Genomic DNA, 20224 nt, shown 5'->3' with positions numbered 1-20224 from the left:
CTGGACAATTGAAAGTCAGCCTTACGTCTGCATACAAGGATGTGCTCGATAGGAAGTGATGATGTTTTCAAGGGAAACACTTTATTTATGTTTGACCTTTCTGAAACATGACAACGTGAGTTCGGCTGCGGTCTCACCGCTTCCCTCCCACCCTTCCCAAAATGAAGAAATGTCTACAATTAGTTGCTGGAATGATCGTTTTATATATTGAATCCTGAAGAAAATGTGCCATTGGTTTTATCCAGCATATTGGGCGATTTAGCCTAATTCTTTGTAAATTCTCGCATCAATTTCACATGTTCTCCTTCTCTGTGTAGAACATTTTATTTATCAGATGAGAATCCACCCCCATTTATACTGGGGCAAGTAGAGATTAAATAGAGTAAACTTTAGAATGATCTGAACTGAATGGCATCTCCCACACATTGCATGCGGATGTCCTGACTCAATTCACATATGGAAAGCGTAGGATAGAGATGTTACATTACTTGACCAAGTGGCCATTTCCAGCACTGAAATACCGTCAGCTTTCATGCCACACACAGCCCCGATCCACTCTGAAGTCAAGTGTTTTTGGAACTTCGTTAACGCTGGTAGCAAAGACTCAGCAGAATTTATGCACGACCAAAGCAACACGTACAAATGTCGAGTTCAGGTACAGACTGTGATGTGGCTGATTTTAGTCTGCTCTGTTAAACCAGCATTATTTTGGAATAATCAACCCAGATACTGATAAGCAACGTTTTATTGTCTTGAGCAGAGAATTACACTTGTCCAGGCAATAAAATCTAGGCCTGTCATCTCTTCATGGATATGTACAACATACTTTCCTTGACACTCCTCTCCCTGTTCTAGATGGCGATTATTATCTTTCTTTGAACTGAACTGCTATTTTCAAAATTGTAATCTCAACAGTTCAATTATATTTTACATAAGAGCTGCCATTTCGTTGAAGTTTCTTCGTTGCAAATTGACGGTGTATTCTGATAGTCTTTTGTATGCTGCATCGGTAATGAAACTACAACTTGGCATTCTAGAGCATAGGCAGGTGTGTCATGGAAAAGCATGCTGTCGGTACATGTAGGGATCCAAAAGAAGCTGGCAGACCTAGATTTTAATGCCTGGGCAGATACCATTCTCTGCCCAAGGACAATTAAACGTTGCTTATCGGCATCCAAGTGTTGGTTACAAGTTGGTGTCCGGAGACAATTGATATATGACCGTTGACTCTCGGCTACATTAAAAGCCCTTGCCAGGGTACTTTTCAAGCTTAATTTTGCACCAACAAAGTAAAGGGAGACAATACTTCATTAGCATCATACCTCTTAAATCATCGCATCAAAATTGTTAAACAGGCAAATTAACAGCGTTGCGTAAATTTGAAGCCAACGCCCGTTTTGCATCTTCACAGACCGCAAGGATCACTAAATACGCATCTCCCAAGTTATTTCATTTATTTGAGTTTGAGAGTTTTCGGGTTGTGAAATTACATTGTCATTAGTGCAACAAACAAAGCATCCATTTTAAATGCCTCTCTCGTCTCTTTTAGCAGGGGTGCTAACCCACTTAAAATAAATAAGGTAACTAACACCTTCGCTAAATAGAGGGATAGGGAATCTTAGATCACAAGACACAATGTGAAGGCTTCGGACTTTGTCTCATACTTTATAATGGTGACAGACCTCATTTTCCCCGAATGAATGAGGTTAAATTTCATATCTGCTTCCATACATTACCACTGAAAGCAAATCATTAAACTTTTCAATTAACAGTTCACCAGGAAGCACACCTTCGTCAAAACTTTTATTACTGAGACTAATATTTGTGCAAAAAAAATGGATTATAAAGATCTCATTTATTTTAAATTGTCACAAATGTACCGTGGTAGAAAAATTACAGCGAAATCTCATTTACTGGCATTTGAAACATCGCAATTGCTGGGAACTTAACAGAAAATGCTGGAAACTCACTGAGTGAATCAGAGTCATAAAACTAAAGATTAACACTTTAGATAGGAATTCTCGTTAGGTTTCCAATGAAGTATCACATACCAAATATTAAACCTTCGCTTTCAGATGCTGGTCGGCCTCCTGTGTACCTGCAACATTTTCTAGTTTATCTCTATTTTCTGATGATTGTTTTCATATCACTGGCTGCACCACCAAAGACCGCATGATGTCAGAAAGAGCTCAACGGTTCAAGATACACTTTCACCGACTGTGAAATTCCCCATTTTATTGGATAAACCAGCATGAAATCGTTATTGAAAGCAAATTTTTTTTGTCAAATTGTAGCCCCCCGGTACAATCGCAGGTCTGTAAAAGACTTCTCGCAAGAAAATTGTGTTTCTTAAAGGGGTAGCATGACAATAAGACCATAACATTCCAGCATGATGTGCGGTAATGTGGAAGGTTTGGAATTACACATCTGAGTTGAGCCATGAAGGAAAATAGAAAGCGGAATATAGTTGTTCACTCAAGTTGAAGGGAGATACAATTAAAACATCGGTTGCAGGTCACCCTTGAACTATTCGTGCTCTTAGTGATTAGCTGAAGATCAGTACTGCCAGGGTCCTGACAGTGAGTATGAATCAGCTGCTATGCTGTTTGGTGTGAAGAGTATAGTGTGCAAAGGAAGGGGAGAAGGGTAAAGGAAAGAGGAATTATGTGACACAGGTTGGTGTCTATGCCATAATCATGCACACGATTCATACGCAATCTAGACCTGAGGAAACTGCGATAGGCGAGTTGAGTGACATACTTCCCAACAAGAGAAGAAAATCAATTCAACCTAGTTTGCCTCTCTTGGCCAAGAATAGACCAGCATCTGGAAAAGGGTTGTTTCTGCTGCCAGAGTAGTGGTTTTTAAGGTTAAATTCATGTAGACATGCATCGCTTCGCTGAATTCGACAAGAAAGCGACTGTTTCGTTCTGAAATATCTCTTTATTTTAGCTATACATTTGCTTTTCAGTGCAGAAAACATTTGCTATTTCGTAGTTCTCAAAAAAAGAACACTCACGATGTCTTTTAAATATACTCTCGCAGGAAACAATACACGAACCATGCTAATATCTGTACAAGACAATATCCAAAACATATACATCACAAATACGTTTATACAAAAGGCAGTTTTGGTCTCAAAAAATGTAACTGAAAGCAATATTAATTCTAAGGGGTACAAATTGCAATAAGATGTCACGTGTTTACTGATAAGTACGACTTAGAGAAGGTGAAGGCCTTTTAAGGATTGATTCAACAGAAAACGAGAGTGACTCGGGAGGCGAGATTTTTGTCCCAGCTTGCTTACAAACAATCATATTGTTCAGGTATCTTTCGGATGAATTTTTATACATCTGATTCTCTTTGATAGCGTATTCTCTGTATTTCCTGGCCGCCTCCTCGATGATGTCTTTCTTGATGAAAGCTTTTAGCTCAGAGGCAGATTTCTCATATGGCATTTGCTGGCTGTTGGCCTGCGGGAGGAACATGCCGCTGTGCGGTTGGACTGTGTTGAATTTCACTGCAACTGGTGGTTGAGAGTTTTCTTTGCTGAACTGACTGTTCGGTGGCTGCGATGAAGGTGATGAGTCGCACTCGGAAAGTTGGCAGGAACCTTTCTTTGGCGGAGAAAACGCCGACCGTTCACAAGGCATCGCCAGCGCTTGTTGGTGAACGGTTGTCAACTCTCGCACTTCGCTCGGCACATGCTGCATTTCCTGTGCTTGCTTTTTGGGAGACTCCTGGCTGTCACTGGGCAAATGACTTTCCGGCGCTGAAGTCCCTTTAGGGTCCCAAACAGCTCCCGGCTTGAGACTCTGGATGGCACTACTGGCATTCAGCAGATACTGCTGGTACAGAAGAGCATCACTAATGGCACCACACTTAGGCCAAACCATCAGCCTCGGGGTTAGCGGGTACTGTCGATAGGTGGTGGCAACACTGACATTAGAAGAAATGAGTTCCACTGCTCTGTCCGACCCAGAGTACTGCATGGTTAGATCCAGGCAGGGGGGGATAAAGTTGCAATGCTGAGGAATTTCTTTGCTCGGTCTCTCAATCTGTGGAGGAGGGTAGTTGGATTTGCAGGAATTGTATTCAGCTGCGTGCACCATGCCAGTGGGAAGGAAAAAGGCGGCAGCCGCTTGGGCAGCTTCAATCATCTCCCTCTCCTTGTACTCTCTCTCCATCATGATGCTCTCCAACTCCTTGTCAGCAAAGGCACGCCTTTTCCTCATCCGGTCACTAACAGGAGGGGGTAAAGGTGGACTTCCTCTCAAGTATGGGTCAGTCTGGGCTGGTCGATAGCCTAAAATGCAGGAGTAATTAAAATGATGAGTATTTTAGGGCTAGCTGAAATTTAAAACATCCATTTTAATGTTCTTATTGAACTAAGGGATGTCAGTGCTGGGAATATTTTATTTACTTCGGTAAGCACTGCAGTATATACACCCAAATTAGGTATAGCTACCGAAGTAATGAGCCACTTTTCCTATTTCGCATACAAGCTAGCCTTTAACTGTTCCGAGAGAAACAATCAATGTTGCAGTAACCACGGAACAGCATCCGCAAGAAAATCGGTTAAGACCGTTGAAATTGCTTCCACACAAGGCTAAGACATAAAAAGGCACTTCCAGACTACTAGTCTGTGCTGAACTCAACTCAGGTATCAGAAATCAGCACCCAGCTGCTCTAGTTTTATTTACACCAGAAGCAGCGACAAAATAGATTTCATCAACTTAAAAGAAGTTGTTCCTATCTCTCAAGCTAATCAACTCAATCTGCCTTGGTGTCTTCCTTATATCTTACTAACAAGCTGATCAAAAGGCTTCCAGTGTGCATGTTACCTCCAGTGTACCGATGTTGCACACTATGTCCCTGATCTTTTCTCATGTTGCGTTTTATGTTCTGTACTGTCAGCGAATCTAGTTAACAGGCAACTGATTCCTCAGATCATACGAATTAGGAGCAGGAGTAGGCCACTCGGCCCTTCCAGCCTGCTCCGCCATTCAATAAGTTCATGGCCGAACTGATTACTCCACATTTTCACCTACCCCCGATAACTCACCACCCTCAGAAAAAAAAACTCCTCATCTCGGTCTTAAATAGGCGACCCCTTATCTTTAAACAGTGACCCCTAGGATGGTTTCAGGTTTTGAAAAGAGTAGCAATAATATTCGGCGAGTCGTATTCATGGCTATGCTGTTCTAAAGTTTTACAGCTATTCCATAGTTATTCTCACCCTACTGCTGTCTAATCCTTTAAAAACAAATCAAGGTTACTTTTTCTCCATTTAATAAACTAAGCAACTACAAAATGAAATGTCGCTTTTAGGATTAAGTGATTTCAATGTTTTTCTGAATGGGATGCAACACAATGGTGCTCCTAAAAGACCAAAAGATGTTTAAGTTTCCGACTATTAGTCAGATGGGATGGTTGGACCTCTAAGTATTCGGAAGTGTCATTTGTGCCATACTCGTTTATTTTATTATTCTATTAACCCGCTATTCAATATGGTATCCTGTTGCAAAAGTAAACAAAAAGAGATTTAATTGTTTTCTTGCAGTGTACTATAGCCCTGCCTCTTGTTCATTACTAACCGTAGAACAGAGATCCTTATTGCACAGTCACTTGCTCATGTCAGGTCTGAGGTACTTACACTGTTTCAGGATCCAGTTCTGTTAATTTTAACTAATTCGGTATGAAGGTACCATAGATACAAATGAAAAGTCAGCTGATCATTGCAAGAAACTGGGCGTTTTATCAGTAATCAGTGGCTTCAGAAATATGAAACCAACAATATTTGCAATGTTTGTCCAATTTTAACAAGAACTTCGGAGATTAGACTGGAACGAAATCCAAAATGTTTTCTTCAACAGTTACATTCTATATTTATGTATGCAGTCATTCTAGAGGTGTAGAGATTATACTTAAATGGAGATCATGATTAGCTCCTTCCGTTATTTGACCATTTCTCACCTCGGTTTGATCGAACTGATGTTTGTGTCTTATTTGCGCAAGAAGTCCGACAGGACTGCTAACTCGGTCTTCCCTCCGCAGATTTCGACGAAGTAACAAGCTTTGACTGTTTAATTGTTACCCTGTTACAGGGTGGCAAGAATGAGCTAACATTTCTCCAGTTTTTCTGGCTAATTACATAACTACTTCATTACAGCCATGGGCTAGTCTACCGTCGGTGCTATCTCAGTGTTGTGTACTGTCAACCCAGATTCAGTTTACACTAAGGAGGCATCATACTGCAGATAAAGTGCTTCATAAGAATACATTCAGGATGAGATACAGAGCTGTTCTGGTCTGGAAGAATATTGGAAGTATATCCAAATAGTTACGCCGGTGCACGCTGAAGATTTCCTTTCCCTGTTGGAATTTTAGTTTAAAATACCTTTATCCTACTGAAGCTCCAATTACCAGTAACTGCCAGAGACAAAAAATACAATAATAAAGTTAATCTTAAAAGAACTCTCTTCATTCCATCTGCTGATTGCTTTCGCTTGCTCCCACTCCTATGAATGCAATTATTCCCTTGTCCTGCTCATGGTGTTGACCGAAATATTCCGCTCACCTTCTAAGATGCTCTTTGCCAGCAGACTCGGCGTTCTCAGGTGCCTCTGGTACACGGCCCTGCGCTCGGCCAGGTTGTGTTTGTTCGGTAACCCTTTCTTATCCTTTGAAATAAGTAGGAAGGGGGAAACAAAGACAAAAACTTTCAAACTGGACAATAATAATCGTGTTTTCCACACAAGTCTAGGTATGTTTTTAGCTGGCGTGCCGAATGTTTGAAACAGAACCGCTAACACCTCTCCCCTCCCTCCTCCCAACTGGCACACATCCTTAAGTGGAATATTACAGCGGGGAACTGACTCAGAACGGAGGGAGGTTCCTGGTTAAAGAGATCGCTCGGTGGTGAAGGGAAGGATTAGAATCTGCGTTAGTCACAATGAATCATCCTATAGGATCTGACAGTAGCCACGGAGCAATTTGAAGTTATTTGAAATGGTTTTCGAATCGTCAGTTTAAGAAATAAGATTTTATGTAGAAGGAATGCGAATAACCAAACTCAGCGAAATATAACAGCGCCGATGTTTCCGCAAACCAACTACATAGTTCAAGATCAAAAAAATTTCAACCACAATTCTTAGACAATTTATATCGAAGTTAGTTGAAGCAGTGGCGAGGTGTAATATGTTGACTGAAAATATTCGAAGATAATTTTTTAAAATCTACTCTGCAATTTCTCAATGCGCCTCCACACAGCCGTCTCTTGTCTAGCGCAGTCTGCCTTAACTATAGTTATAAGCAATCCGCTATTTAATAGTCCAAAGGAAATCTTCCACCAAAGATACACGGGGACAGACAAGATAGTTCAGACAGATATAATCGAAATAAAGAAATGAGAATGAATATCTGAGTGGAAATGCACGCTAGTTTTGTTGTGTTATATATTCCGGGTAAGTATGATATTCCTTCCCATGTAACACAAACATTCCGCAGGTCACCTGCTCACCTCAGTTGCCTGCTGTCTCCTCAGCGCCACCTGAGCTGCCATCACCCTCTGCCTCTCCACGACCAGCAGGCAGTTGGCACATTGACAGTCCCTCCAACGACAGAACCGCTTGTGGCCCTTCAGACACGACACCACTCCGTGATTTCTGCACCGGGCACATTTCGGGGTTCGGCTCAGTTTCCTCTGATCCCCGTTGGCGCCCTGCTGTTTCTTGCCGGCCTCGGCCGATCCATCTTCCCCCTGGCCTGACACAGCTTCGGAGGAATCGGCCAGGTCTTCGTCCTCCACTTCCAAACTCTCCACGTCTATTTCCAGCTCAGTCCCGCGCTGATCAGTACTTTGCATCCTGATCTCTGGCTGAACCGGACTTTTAACGCACACTGTCACGGCTGCGGGTCGTTTTTCCGCTTTCTCCCTTGCAGGGCAACACAGTTACATGGACCAGTATATAACTCCTGAAATTCACAAGCTTAGATCTCTGCGCCGCTGTAAGACGTAAGCAAGACATAATATTAATAGAAACAAGATCTACTTGGCTGATTCAATTCAAACAAATTTAGTACAAAGACTGTCCAATTGTCGGTACTTGAAGTCGTTATGTGAGCGGCCATCAAACTAAACTCCACGATATCAAAGCAATTTTAGAATACTTTCGTATTTGAATTTAACTTTCTGAAATTCGCCTCTTCCTTTTTTTTTTCTGCCCACGAGGGTATTTTACCTACGAAGAAGTGTAAACGCTGGCTGCACATTTGGGGTGAATTTACACGGTTGGGCCGATTCAAGTGCAGATTACAGAGCGTCAGATTGCATTACTGATAAGATCATAATGTACAATATCTTGTGTCAAAAATCATATCTTATTTCACAGACGACATTGATTCATTAAACCATTTTACAACGATTCCAAGCATTATTCCAGCGGAGTTGCACGGTTTCCGTCCAGCCTTTTTAAAGAAGGTTTTAGTAATTATTGCACATAATTTGCATATCCGTATTGCACGTATCGTATGCAAAGATTTATTTTACAACTGCTGTGTTTTCCAAATCAAAGAACACTTTCACCTGCAAGTCGTTTGCACTGACCTTACGTCTTACGTTTGGCTGCTGCGAGTAGGGGAGATTTGTTCTTGTCAATGAGCTCTGCTGCTTTAAGGGGAACCTGGGCGGATCGTCAATTACCTGCTTGTTAATATCAGCCGGGGTCAAAGGCGACGCGCTTGCGGATTGGGCACCTCTAAGGTGGCCCGGGTGCTGATTGGTTGGAGGGTGTTTCCGGGAGCTGGGGGGAAAGTCAATCACATGGCCCTGGTTTCCACTGAAGGTCTATTTAAATATGTTGAAAAAACACAGTACAGGTCATCAAATGAAATGAGGCGATTATTTGGTTATGTGGTTTTAAGCAGTGACAAAAACGAGGTACGTTAGGAAGAGTCCACATAAAATATCAACAGTTTTGTAAAAAGTAAAAGCTAATTCATGTAGTTCAGTAAAAAGCAATACGATACAAAAAGACGGAAGTATCCAAGTAATTTCCATAACTATATGTTTTACTTAAAAAAAAAACCAAATACTTGCAAATTCATTTTTTTTAAAGTAAATGGCAGTTCAGCAATGATTATTTTGGCATAACCGATGAAATCTCATTTACAAGGGCTGCTACTGCCCTATCAATCACGAGGAAAGCTTTCGATTACCGATAGTGATTCATTTAAGGTTGGAGTTCATGGTTTAAGATTATGGTGGGGTTAGTCTGAGTGTTAACTCCAAGGGTGACGAACTAGGATAGTGGTGAATGAGGACAGCAATATTGTTCGAGATAAAGCCACGATAGCTTTGTTTCTGTAGCCATGTATAGCCTATTTAAGCATAACATTTCAGCCTTGAAATAACTTGTATTTGAGAAAGAGGAGACGGCCAGGATATTTAAGGCTGAACTGTAATTTATTTTTACATTTCTCGCCTATTCTTGAACGGAAAGTGTAGTGCAGTATATGTTAGATCACTCGGTAATTTTCATCTTCTAGGATTGAACATTGAACCTTAGAAACCAGATACTGCAGGACTGTCTTGTGTCTGAGACAATAATCTTAAACCCAGATTTCAGTTTCCCTTTAGCATAACAGCTGAAATTACATTGCAATTAGATTTTGGAAGTAACCAACTCATTTACTTTCATATCCCATTACAGAATACCACCCATTAAAGAATTAATAAAGTTGTCAAAGCAAGTAGCGAATTAAAGGTTGAATTATGTAAAAGTCCAGGGCTTCACATTTTATGATCGAAGGGATCTCTTTAAATTTGCAAATAGAAAGGAGAAGTTTGTTTTTTTAAAAAAGCAGGGACACAGATGTGTCAATTACATTAAGGGTCAAAAAGTGTTAACATAAAAGAGCATTGGAAGAGATTCTTTTTCTTACCTTTCAAAGACAAATCCTAGATTCCAGAAGCCAGGCTCATCTAGAATCGTAGGACAGTAAGAACTGGTCAGATCCGAGGGGAAAGATAAACGTGATTTGGTCAGAAGCAAAGCGAACATTGGGCGTATTCAAAAATAAAGGAAAAAGACAAGCACGATGCAAATTAAGAATGGGATCATGGTAAATGGATTGGATTTTTTTTTTTTTAAAAAAGGTGCCGGTCAGTAGTTAAAACCTAAGTACGATTAAAAAATATCTCCAGACCCGGGAACAAGTAGATTAGTTGATGAAAATAATTTTTTTTTTAAATAAAAGATCTGACATCAGCAAATATTTGGCATCTTATTTTATGAATTGACCAAACTGAATGGGGTTGTGGAGAACCTTTCACGGAAAAAATACACATTGTCATCTTTAAGAAGTTATTATAAAGTTTCCTCAATGATGAAGACATGAATCCGGTAGAACGTGGCAGGCACAAAGTTTGCAAATCAGCCCTTCATTTAACTTGTAATTGTGTTTTGTTTTACAACGACCTCGATTAGAACTATAAGGATTTTTCTAGACAGCCAGTCATGAATTACAAAAAAAACACTAACATCGCCTTGGTATGCAACATTCTCATAAAAATCTAGAGGATTAATTTCGACGTTGAATAAGCATTGTAATAGATAGACATAGTTGCATACATGCAGATTAATTAATGGCGGTATTAATAAAAAAAGAGAAGTCTAGCATGAAGAAAACAAATGTGAATTTCCTATCACATCACACAATACGTCGTTAACTAATTCTGTGATTTTAGTTATAATTACATTTCTTGGATGTGCTCCAGAAGACTTCCAAGAAAATAAAAACAACTCCGCTGCTTTATTTGATTTAAATCTGCCCGCTTTGCAACCCTGTCCATATTTACCGAGTCTCAGGAAGGGCCTCCTCGAGACTATTAAGCAGGAATTTACCAAACAACGACTCGCTCTGGCTTACCCTACAAAAAAACTAGATTGTAAATTTGCTGTTTCCGCGTATTGTTTGGGAAATGGGAATCATGACCTAATTTAATGTTAAATTCTATTAAGCACTTTTTCAAATATACAAAGCTATAACATTTGGTTATCAAAATAACGTATGACTTCGGCATTCTGTAGAGACAGTTGAGAAATTGATGATTAATACTAATATGACTAGCTTTTATTGGTGTATTGCGGACAGAAGATGTTAGTAGTTTTCTCGATAATTTTAATTTTCTGACAATTTAACAAGAAGATTGCGAGAACAGGCTCCAGAGCAGCAAAAAGTGAGACTTGGCAAATATTTAATACTTAACCACTGATGACCCAATGCGCCTGATTTAAATATGTGTTGTCTTCAAGTGAACCCTTGCAAAGATACCCGGGCGCATTTCAAGAAAAAAAATACCCGAGCAGAAATCATTGAGAATTAAAATTTTAATTACATATCTTCAATAAGGATAATGGCTGACAGACAAGTCCCACCGTATGTCAGAAAATTCTATTAAATAAAAGTTGGCAATGCTACGTTTTGCAAATAATATGAAAAGAATGAATTTTATCAATAATACTCTCGTTTTCTGGGTTGTAAAAAGAACAGAGAGAAGGGCACCTCTTAATATTTAACTAGTTGCAGATCTGGGTGGTAGAATGGCTTGTGTTGGCCCATTCCGCGTGTACTTCATATCCTTTGAAAATGATGCAGCTTTCACAACAAACATTGTAAAAATACAAAGTGAAGACAACACAAAACAGATCTTCAGATTTCTAATTTCACGGAAAACATGCTCCTGCTTAAAAAAAAATCTGTTCTGTATGGTTTTAGTCCAACAATGATCTAAAGACACACTTAAAAATGGCATCTTGAAAGACTTCTTTCCCTTCTTTTCGCTACTGTTTGACTCACAAGCATGACTAAAAGGTAAATACTGAAGGAATTCGCCTTTTTACCCCCGGGATTTGACTTAAAAGCCAGAAGCATGACCGAGGACTTGTTACGTTGAGAAACAGAAGTCCTTTCGTGTAAACCGATCCCAAATAACGAAGCTAAACGTTTTGTGCCACAATGTAAAGGTACAAGGCACACACAAGAGTCGTTTTCAGTATCCAGGTAAAAGAGTACCCATGAGTGTAATCAACGCATCTACCTTTGAATATAAAAATCTCCTCCATAAATAATAAATCAAGATATAAAACGATAATTTTGAAATTTAAGGTCAAAACATATTTCAAATAGGTTTTCACAAAATGAACAGTATAAAATGATTCTGAACTCTTACATGTTTTATGCCACCTGCAATGTATTTCGTTTTCCTATTTTCGTTCGCTTTTAGAATGCTGATATTTCCTTCACACTATTTACTTGCAGTTCACTTTATCACGATTCAGTCTTTGTCGTTCTTCTACACCATACAGTCATGGAATGTGTACAGCATGGAAGGAGGCCATTTGGCCCGTTCTGTCCGTGCCGGCTCTCTGCAAGAGCAACTCAGCTAGTCCCACACCCTTTCCCCGTAGCCCTGCACATTTACTTTTTTCAGGTTCTTATCCAATTCCCTTTTGAAAGACCCAATCGAATCTGCCCCTACCATACTCTCAGATATTCCAAATGCTAATCACTCACTGCCTAATTTTTTTTTAAACATGTGCCTTTAGCTTTTTTGTCTATCATCTTATTTAGGCGTCCTCTAGCTCTCGACCCTTTCGCCAATGGGAACAGTTTCTCTCTGTAGACCCCTCATGATTTTGAATATATCTCTCAAATAATCTCTCAACCTTCTATTAGCAGAGCAATCCCAGACTCTCCAATCTATCCACATAACCTAAGTCCTTCTTCCCTGGAACGATTCTCGTAAATCTTTTCTGCACCCGTTCTAAAAACTTCCTAAAGTGTGGTGCCCAGAATTTGGCGCAATACTCCAGACGAGGCCGAACAAGAATTTTATAAAGGTTTATGATAACTTCCTTGCTTTTGCACTCAATGGTTCTATTTGTAAAGCCCAGGATCCTGTATGTCCAACTTTTTGCCTATTATTTTTATGTCTTCCTGTCTTATTGTGATATACATTCTACATTTGCAGTGCATTTTTTGGGTTAATTCCACCCGCCAACCTTAATTTCTAACTCGATGTGACAGGAATGGGTGGTGAAGTTACTACAATGGCCAGAATGGGCTGTGTAGTTGCGACAATGGTTGGTTGGATTGGGTTGTGAAGTCTGCAGGTGCAAGGACTGAACCTCTCACTCTAGCTCAAATTTATTAGCGCAGTTACGCCGAGCTCACAAAACTGCTACCCTGGGTGCAATTTGCAAATCAAGAATGCTTTGATCCTTCCCTGCTCACCACTTTTCAGTGCAGATTACATTGCCAAACTTTGAACAGCCTGCAGTTTTTCTGTGCTAGAGTTTACGAGCTAATCTCAAACAAATTGTTGAACAACAGTCTTGCAGGTAAACGGGCAAATCCAAAAACTTTATCATTCAGTCTTACTCGGAGCAACAGATATGTTTGAAGCACAAATTCTACAAATGTTAGGGCTAGACACAGGTACGATCGGTGTAAAGAGAATTTTGGAACGTTATTTTTGATATTTTGAAGTTAATTTTATGGCTGAATAAGGGATGCTGTACTGAATTACATTGAGGCGGTTTTGTTGACGTATTTCAATTAATTGGTATTGCTAATTCTACACGATTTTAAGTTGCAACATTTTCTTCTGTGATTAATTGTCTAACAATATTGTGACGAGACCATATACAATAAAACCGGGCGAATCCCAGGACTGGGATTGCATTCAACAATCTCTTTGAAGGAAAAAAACATTTAACATTTACGAAGTAAAATCAAACGAATATTTTTTTTTGCTATATTCTACGATATAGATTGTGATTTAAATAATTTTGTATAATTTCTATGAAGTCATTTGAAAAAAAATGACATTCACTAACCATAATTACTACATAGTTTCATATTTGTACACACTTTCCCCATTAAATTTGCATCCCTGAGGACAGCGGTCATTCCTGTGAAATGCTGCAGTATTTTACTTCATCGAAGTCTAACAGCTGGGTCAAACGAAAACGTGCAAACTGAAAACAAATTATATGAATTTCTAGCAGCGCGACTAACAAATTTCACTTTTTATAAAATCGTAATGACACTTTAAATATTATTTCTTTGTGATATGAATTATTTTTTGTTATGGAAGGAATTATGTAACTCACTTATGGAGGAATTATTCTATTCTCGTATGGTAGGAATGGTTTTATTCTTTGTTAAACTAATCGAGTCTCGTCTTTTTAACAAGCTTAAAATGTACTTCATCCTAGAATTCGATACTATTCTCAGTTACCGTTTCCCCTGCTTATTGTTAGTTTTAAAATAAAGCTCACAATTGAAAGGGTATAAATTCCTGATAAACTTCAGAACAAAAAGTAGAATAGAAAGGAAACAGGAAATACTCAAGAAATAAAGCACAGGGCCTTTGCATTCCAACCCTAACAGCTATATATTTTCTTACAGATGGTAATGTTTTCATTTAAGTATTCTTGTCTGCATCAAGTATACAGGGTGAAGTCATCGGTTTCCATCTTAACTCTTTCGGGCCGGATCTACAGCTCAGAACAGAACCCTTGATGTTGCAGATGTTTTCTCATTCTTGAGTTTAATGCCCACAACCAATAGCGACCCAGAAAGGTTGGTGTTCAGTTGCAGAGGTGCACCGTCAGGGGACGCTCTACTCAAAGTAATGATGAGGCAAAGCAGAAGTGATCGACAGTTTAACTGGCATTAAAAGAAACCAGACTAGGTAGATACTGCAACTATATAATGGCGTTGTATTTACAATACGTGTTACATAGAATTATTTAATATTCATTTAGTATTAGTTCTTTATACATGTGAATTGAATTTGGGAAAATCACGATCAATGCACGAATATCAGTACCATAAAATATTTGTTTTGATCATTCGCAATAAACGTCTAATATAAGGTACAATATGGTCGTGAGATCAGAAACTATTCAATGTGTGGACTTCTCTGAAACATTGGTTTGTTTTGATTTTAGGACATATAAATGACTCAGGTTTGAAGTAGTTTCGTGTGAATACACGGAGCCCCAGTTAAACAGAACATTCTGAAACCGATTCCACAGCAAACAGTGTACAGTTGGATGCACTGCAGTAACTCGGTATAATCTCCATAGCACAGACTAAAAAGTTATATTTCTGTCAGACTTTTAAAATGGAGATCTTGGATCGAGTAACAGTGAAAAACGTACATTTATATAGCGCTTTTCACGGCCATTGAGCGTCTCAAAGCGCTTTCCAGCCAATTAAGTCAGATTCCAATATCCGTAGTATTTTGCATTTAAAGTAGCCACTGTTTAAATGTAGGAAACGCAAACACCCACAAATGGCACTATAATAATGACCAGATAACTTTTTTGTGATGTTGATTGAGGGATAAATGTTGGCCAGAACCCTGGGGATAACTCTGCTGCTGTTCATTGAAACAGTGCCACGGGTGTTTTACATCCACCCGAGCAAGCAGATAGGGCCTCTTTAAGGTCACATCCAAAAGGCAGCATCTGACAGTGCAGCACTCTCTCCGTACTGTACTGGAGTGTCAGCCTTGATTTTTATGCTCAAGCCCTGAAGTGGGACTTGAACCTTAGAATTCAGAGCTGGGAGTGCTACTAACTGAGCCACAAGTGACACTGTACTAGAAATACTGAATGGAATTACGGTCAAAGGCCTTTAATTTTTTGTTTGATTTCCACCTGGAATTGGTAAAAAAAAAACGATTTTCCCCCCGAATTTGGAAAAAACTTCACATTTCCTATTTTCTACCAAACTAGTTAAGTGAGGCAATGGTACCTATTCCATCCCTAATGTCAGGATCTAGGTTGAAAAGCCTGGATAATGACATCAATATCATGACCAATAATGGATGCATTGCTGGAGGCGGTGGCACAGTGGTAATGTCACTGGGCTAGTAATCCACAAACCCAGGCTAATGCTCTAGCGTAGGTGTTTGAATCTCACCAGGGCACCATGGTCTAATGGTGACGATGAAACCATTGTCGATTGTTGTAAAAACCCATCTGGTTCACTAATGTCCTTTAGGGAAGGAAATCTGCCATCCTTACCTGGTCTGGCCTGCATGTGACTCCAGACCCACAGCAATGTGGTTGACTCTTAACTGCCCTCTGAAATGGCCTAGCAAGCCACTCAGTTGAACAGCAATAAATGCTGGCCTAGCCAGCAACGCCCACATCCCATGAACGAATCAAGAAATAGGCTCGGTATATCGTTCAGAGGACAAAACTTAGATTATAGCATGTAGTATTTGTCAGATTTTAAAATATTTATGTTTCACAATACTATGGTTATCTCAAATATTCTTTTTAACAGGCACCATTTTGCAATGCACGGTCCATTCATTAATGCCGTAAATATCTTATGCTGATCAAATAGTTTGGTAGTATTTTGTCATGACAGAAACGTACAAGACGTTTGAAACTGCAAGGGAATTCAGTTAAAGTGGCATCTGTCACTGCGTAAATGTGAATTCCAATTTAACGGTGCCGGTTAGTCTTTTGCTGATTTTCTTCAGAATAGTGATGTTCATTTTTTTTATGGATTATTACTGGTTTTCTTCAAATTTACCTGGGGGGCTCTAATCCGCCTCTTCTGTTGCTATGAGTAAAACTAAAACACATCCAGCATAGGTTCTTAAATTGACAAAAGTGATAGTAGCAGCCTTCAAATAAGTGAAATTATGTACCAACATAATGTAACTTGCATGAGGTTCCCTTTAGAGTTACAGACTGGAGAAATAACTGCAGCAAGATCGTGTTCAATCCGAGGCCTGGATCAAGAGCAGGGAAAAATAAAGGCAGCAGCACTCTCAGATCTGATTCCCCAACTTCATCACCAAAATTGGCACGTTTCAGGCGGCGCGTTAACTAAAAGCCCATTAACCTTTTACTCTCGGTGGCGGATCACCACTGGATGGAGTAGAAGGTAACCCGATCTGAGTAATTTTGTCGCGACCTGCAGCTATCTCCGGCTCGCTAATGTTGATTAACATTAGATGCATGATGGATTGAGAACACGTGCACTGCTGAGTGTTAAACCAGTGCCAGGGCTGTCAGTCCATTAGTTACGCAGCGCATGTTGTTAAACGATGTTTATTCTAAGTCACTGATCAATGGGTCAACACTTTAGGCTGTTCAAATTGAATAGAGATGATTAATTAATGTAAAGTACCACTCTAGCGAGGAACTCTTTCATATATATTGGGAAACTGGGTTGGAATGTGGATTAAATTTGCTCAAATAAATCAGTTAATGGACGATTATCAGTATCATAAAATCTGAAAAATCATTCTGAAGATAATTCCAATATTGATTTTTCAATGAGTTGGTGATTCAATAAACAACAGAAACCAAGGTTTGTGTGCATTCATTTAAACGTGGAGTAACAGAATTCTTCGGGCGATTGCTGCTGGCTTAAGTGGCTCTGCTCATATGCAAGATTCGAGCCCCGCTTTAAACAAGTACCCCAACCCCGGAACTGCTACGATACACGTCTATGTTTATGTTTGTTACGGGTGCGAGGAATCCTCGCTGTCTATTCTGCATAGTTACAATTTCTCATACCTAATGCGATGGGTCAATGTTTGCATATGTGCAAATTCAGAAACCTTCATACCGAATAATGAACAGCAGAAACTAAAATACCAGTGCTTGGATGTGTTGTCTTTATCACCGCGTCTTTATTCACCAATGCTGATACACCCTGCTGTGTATTTCATGGAATGATGCAGCACAAATGGAAGCCATTCATCCCAGCCTCGCCCTGTTGGAAAGAGCTATCCAATTCCCCTGCCCTTTCCCCACACCCTTCCTCTTAAAACATTTAGACAATTTAGTTTGGAAAGTTATTGTTGAATCTGCTTCCACCACCCTTCAGGCCTCGCCATCTCGATCATAACGACTGGCAGCATAAAACAATTTCTCCTCATCTCCCCCAATAGTTCATTTGACATTTTTAAAATCGTTTGTCACTGGTTTCACCAATATGTGATTGGCCCGGAGGCGAATGAACCAGTGGTTAAGAAATAAGTTCAGTCGTACATAGAAACACACACGGCCGTTTATAAAAAACCTTCTATTATAATACTGTGCTCTTTGTTAGGTTGTCTACAAACAAAGCGATGGACTTCCTTTACTTCAGACGTTTGGATCGCAGTAGATGTCAGTCTAGATGACGTGCCTTGTAAAGGAGACTACACATGAGCAATCGATTATCAGTGGCATTAATGAAAAGGTCCAACAACCGATTAGAGTTTAATGATTAATTGTGGGTTTGGTACATCTAGGTTCTTGGAAGTCACACTGTGATGTCCGCCTACCGCGAAGTGATAAAATCAGCATTCCTGGTTCATTCGTATAAGAACAAACACAACTGAACGTGTGTTATAGTGCAATAGTACTAATGCTGTGTTTTCACAAATGCTGGGAGTCCTGGGCTGGATCTAGCACCGAGTGAAAGTGTGATTTGATCCTGCGCTCTCTAAATTTGTGCTTCTTCCCTGGTTCCCCACCCCAACCTTACAGGATCAAGGATTTATTAGAAAAATGACCCGCTGTAAGTCAAAGACCATTTTTTCTCAAGCTGGTTACACATCATTTGCTAAATTGCAAAGCACCATCCGTTTGAGGTCTTTACATTGAGTTATGTTACATATTCTGCATCAATACAAGTTGCTGGTCATCTTAAGTTGCAGCTTTTCTGCTATTTTCTGCTAAATTTGAAGTGGTTTTGGCTGCAGCCCAGCATCATTTTCTTGTCAGATCTGGACCTGTCTCAGCAGTGCACGAAAGCCAAGTAATGTGATGCTCACTCAGAGAGTTTACTCATGTCAGGTTGGCACACCACCATGTGGAGTATAATTCCAGTCCATGGTGTGCAGAATTTAAAGGGTGATCAAAGAAAGAACTTCACTTATATAGCACTTGCAGGACCTCAGGATATACATCATACCCAATGATTTACTTTTTGAGGTGTAGTCACTGCTGTCATATAGGAAATGTAGCAGTGAAATTGCACATGGCAAGGTCCCACAAACAGCAATGTGGTAATGGCCAGACAATCTATTTTAAAGATGTTGTTTGAGGAATACATACTGGCCAAGACACTGGGAGTGCTCCCCTGCTCTTCTTCAAAATAGTGCCATGGGATCTTTCACATTCACCTGACAGGGTAGGCAGGCCTCGGTTTAACATCTCATTCAAAAGACAGCACCTGTGACAGTGCAGAACTGTACTAATGTGTCACACTAGATTTTGTGCTCAGGTCTGTGGAACAGGACTTAAATCTGCAACCTTCTGACTCGCAGGCAAGAGTGTTATCACTGAACCAAAGCGAACAACTCAGTGGGGGAGTAGATGTGGAATTTCAGCAGGGTTCTCTCAGTCTCCTGCCATATCTTCAGAAAGCCTAGAGAAACAAAACAATTGGCCAATAGGGTTGTTGATCTTTACGCAAAGTTACGGCAGTAGATTATGAAAACACCCACAGAAATTTTAGGGGCATTTTATAAACTCACCACAGAATCTATTTAATATTAAGAAATTCCTATCTCATTGTTTAAACATTGAAAAGTTATGGATGGGGGAACAGACCTCTGCACAGGCCTAGCACTTTCTGCACAAAGATCCATTTTCACTCATTTCTAAAAAGGAAAACATTTACAGATATATGTGCCTGAAATTTCAGGGCTGATGTGGTTTTCCTGTGGGAGATCAATGGAACACCGGGACAAACAGGGTGAATAAATAAAAGCTTCTATTCCTTCAGGTGTTCCACCATTTCTTCAGAACAGGATGAGGACCAGGCTACCCAAGAATTCCAGGTACTTCATCCTTACATTTAGAGACAATAAATATAAGATAGTCACTAATAAATCCAATAGGAAATTGGGGAGGAATGTCTTTACCCAGAGAGTGGTCAGAACATAGAACTTGTTACCACAAGGAGTAGTTAAGGCCAAGAGAATAGATGCATTAAAGGGGAAGCTAGATAATCATATAAGGGAGAAAGGAATAGAAAGTTATGCTGATAGGGTTAGATGAAAAGGAGTTGGAGAAGGTTTGTGTTAAGCATAAACACTGGCATGGAGCAGATGGACAACATGATTTGTTTCCCTACTGTAAATTCTATGTAATCCTGGATTTGTTTCCTCCGTTCAAAGCCACTG

At 39.8% G+C, this 20224-nt stretch overlaps 1 protein-coding gene across 1 annotated transcript; it reads right to left on the bottom strand.

Moving 5' to 3' along the window:
• Window positions 1–3203: 3203 nt before the first annotated feature.
• On the bottom strand, window positions 3204–10064 carry dmrt2a (doublesex and mab-3 related transcription factor 2a). Its single transcript, XM_068029026.1, has 4 exons — window positions 9946–10064; window positions 7523–7937; window positions 6581–6683; window positions 3204–4306 (listed from the first exon to the last, which is right to left on the bottom strand). Exons 1-4 carry the CDS (start codon window positions 10062–10064, stop codon window positions 3204–3206), a joined length of 1740 nt encoding a protein of 579 aa, XP_067885127.1.
• Window positions 10065–20224: the final 10160 nt, after the last annotated feature.

The sequence above is a fragment of the Heterodontus francisci genome, chromosome 4, assembly GCF_036365525.1.
Source record: "Heterodontus francisci isolate sHetFra1 chromosome 4, sHetFra1.hap1, whole genome shotgun sequence".
Lineage (NCBI taxonomy): Eukaryota > Metazoa > Chordata > Chondrichthyes > Heterodontiformes > Heterodontidae > Heterodontus > Heterodontus francisci.
Note: the sequence above shows the minus strand (reverse complement) of the source record. Positions and strands in the feature narration are given on the sequence as shown.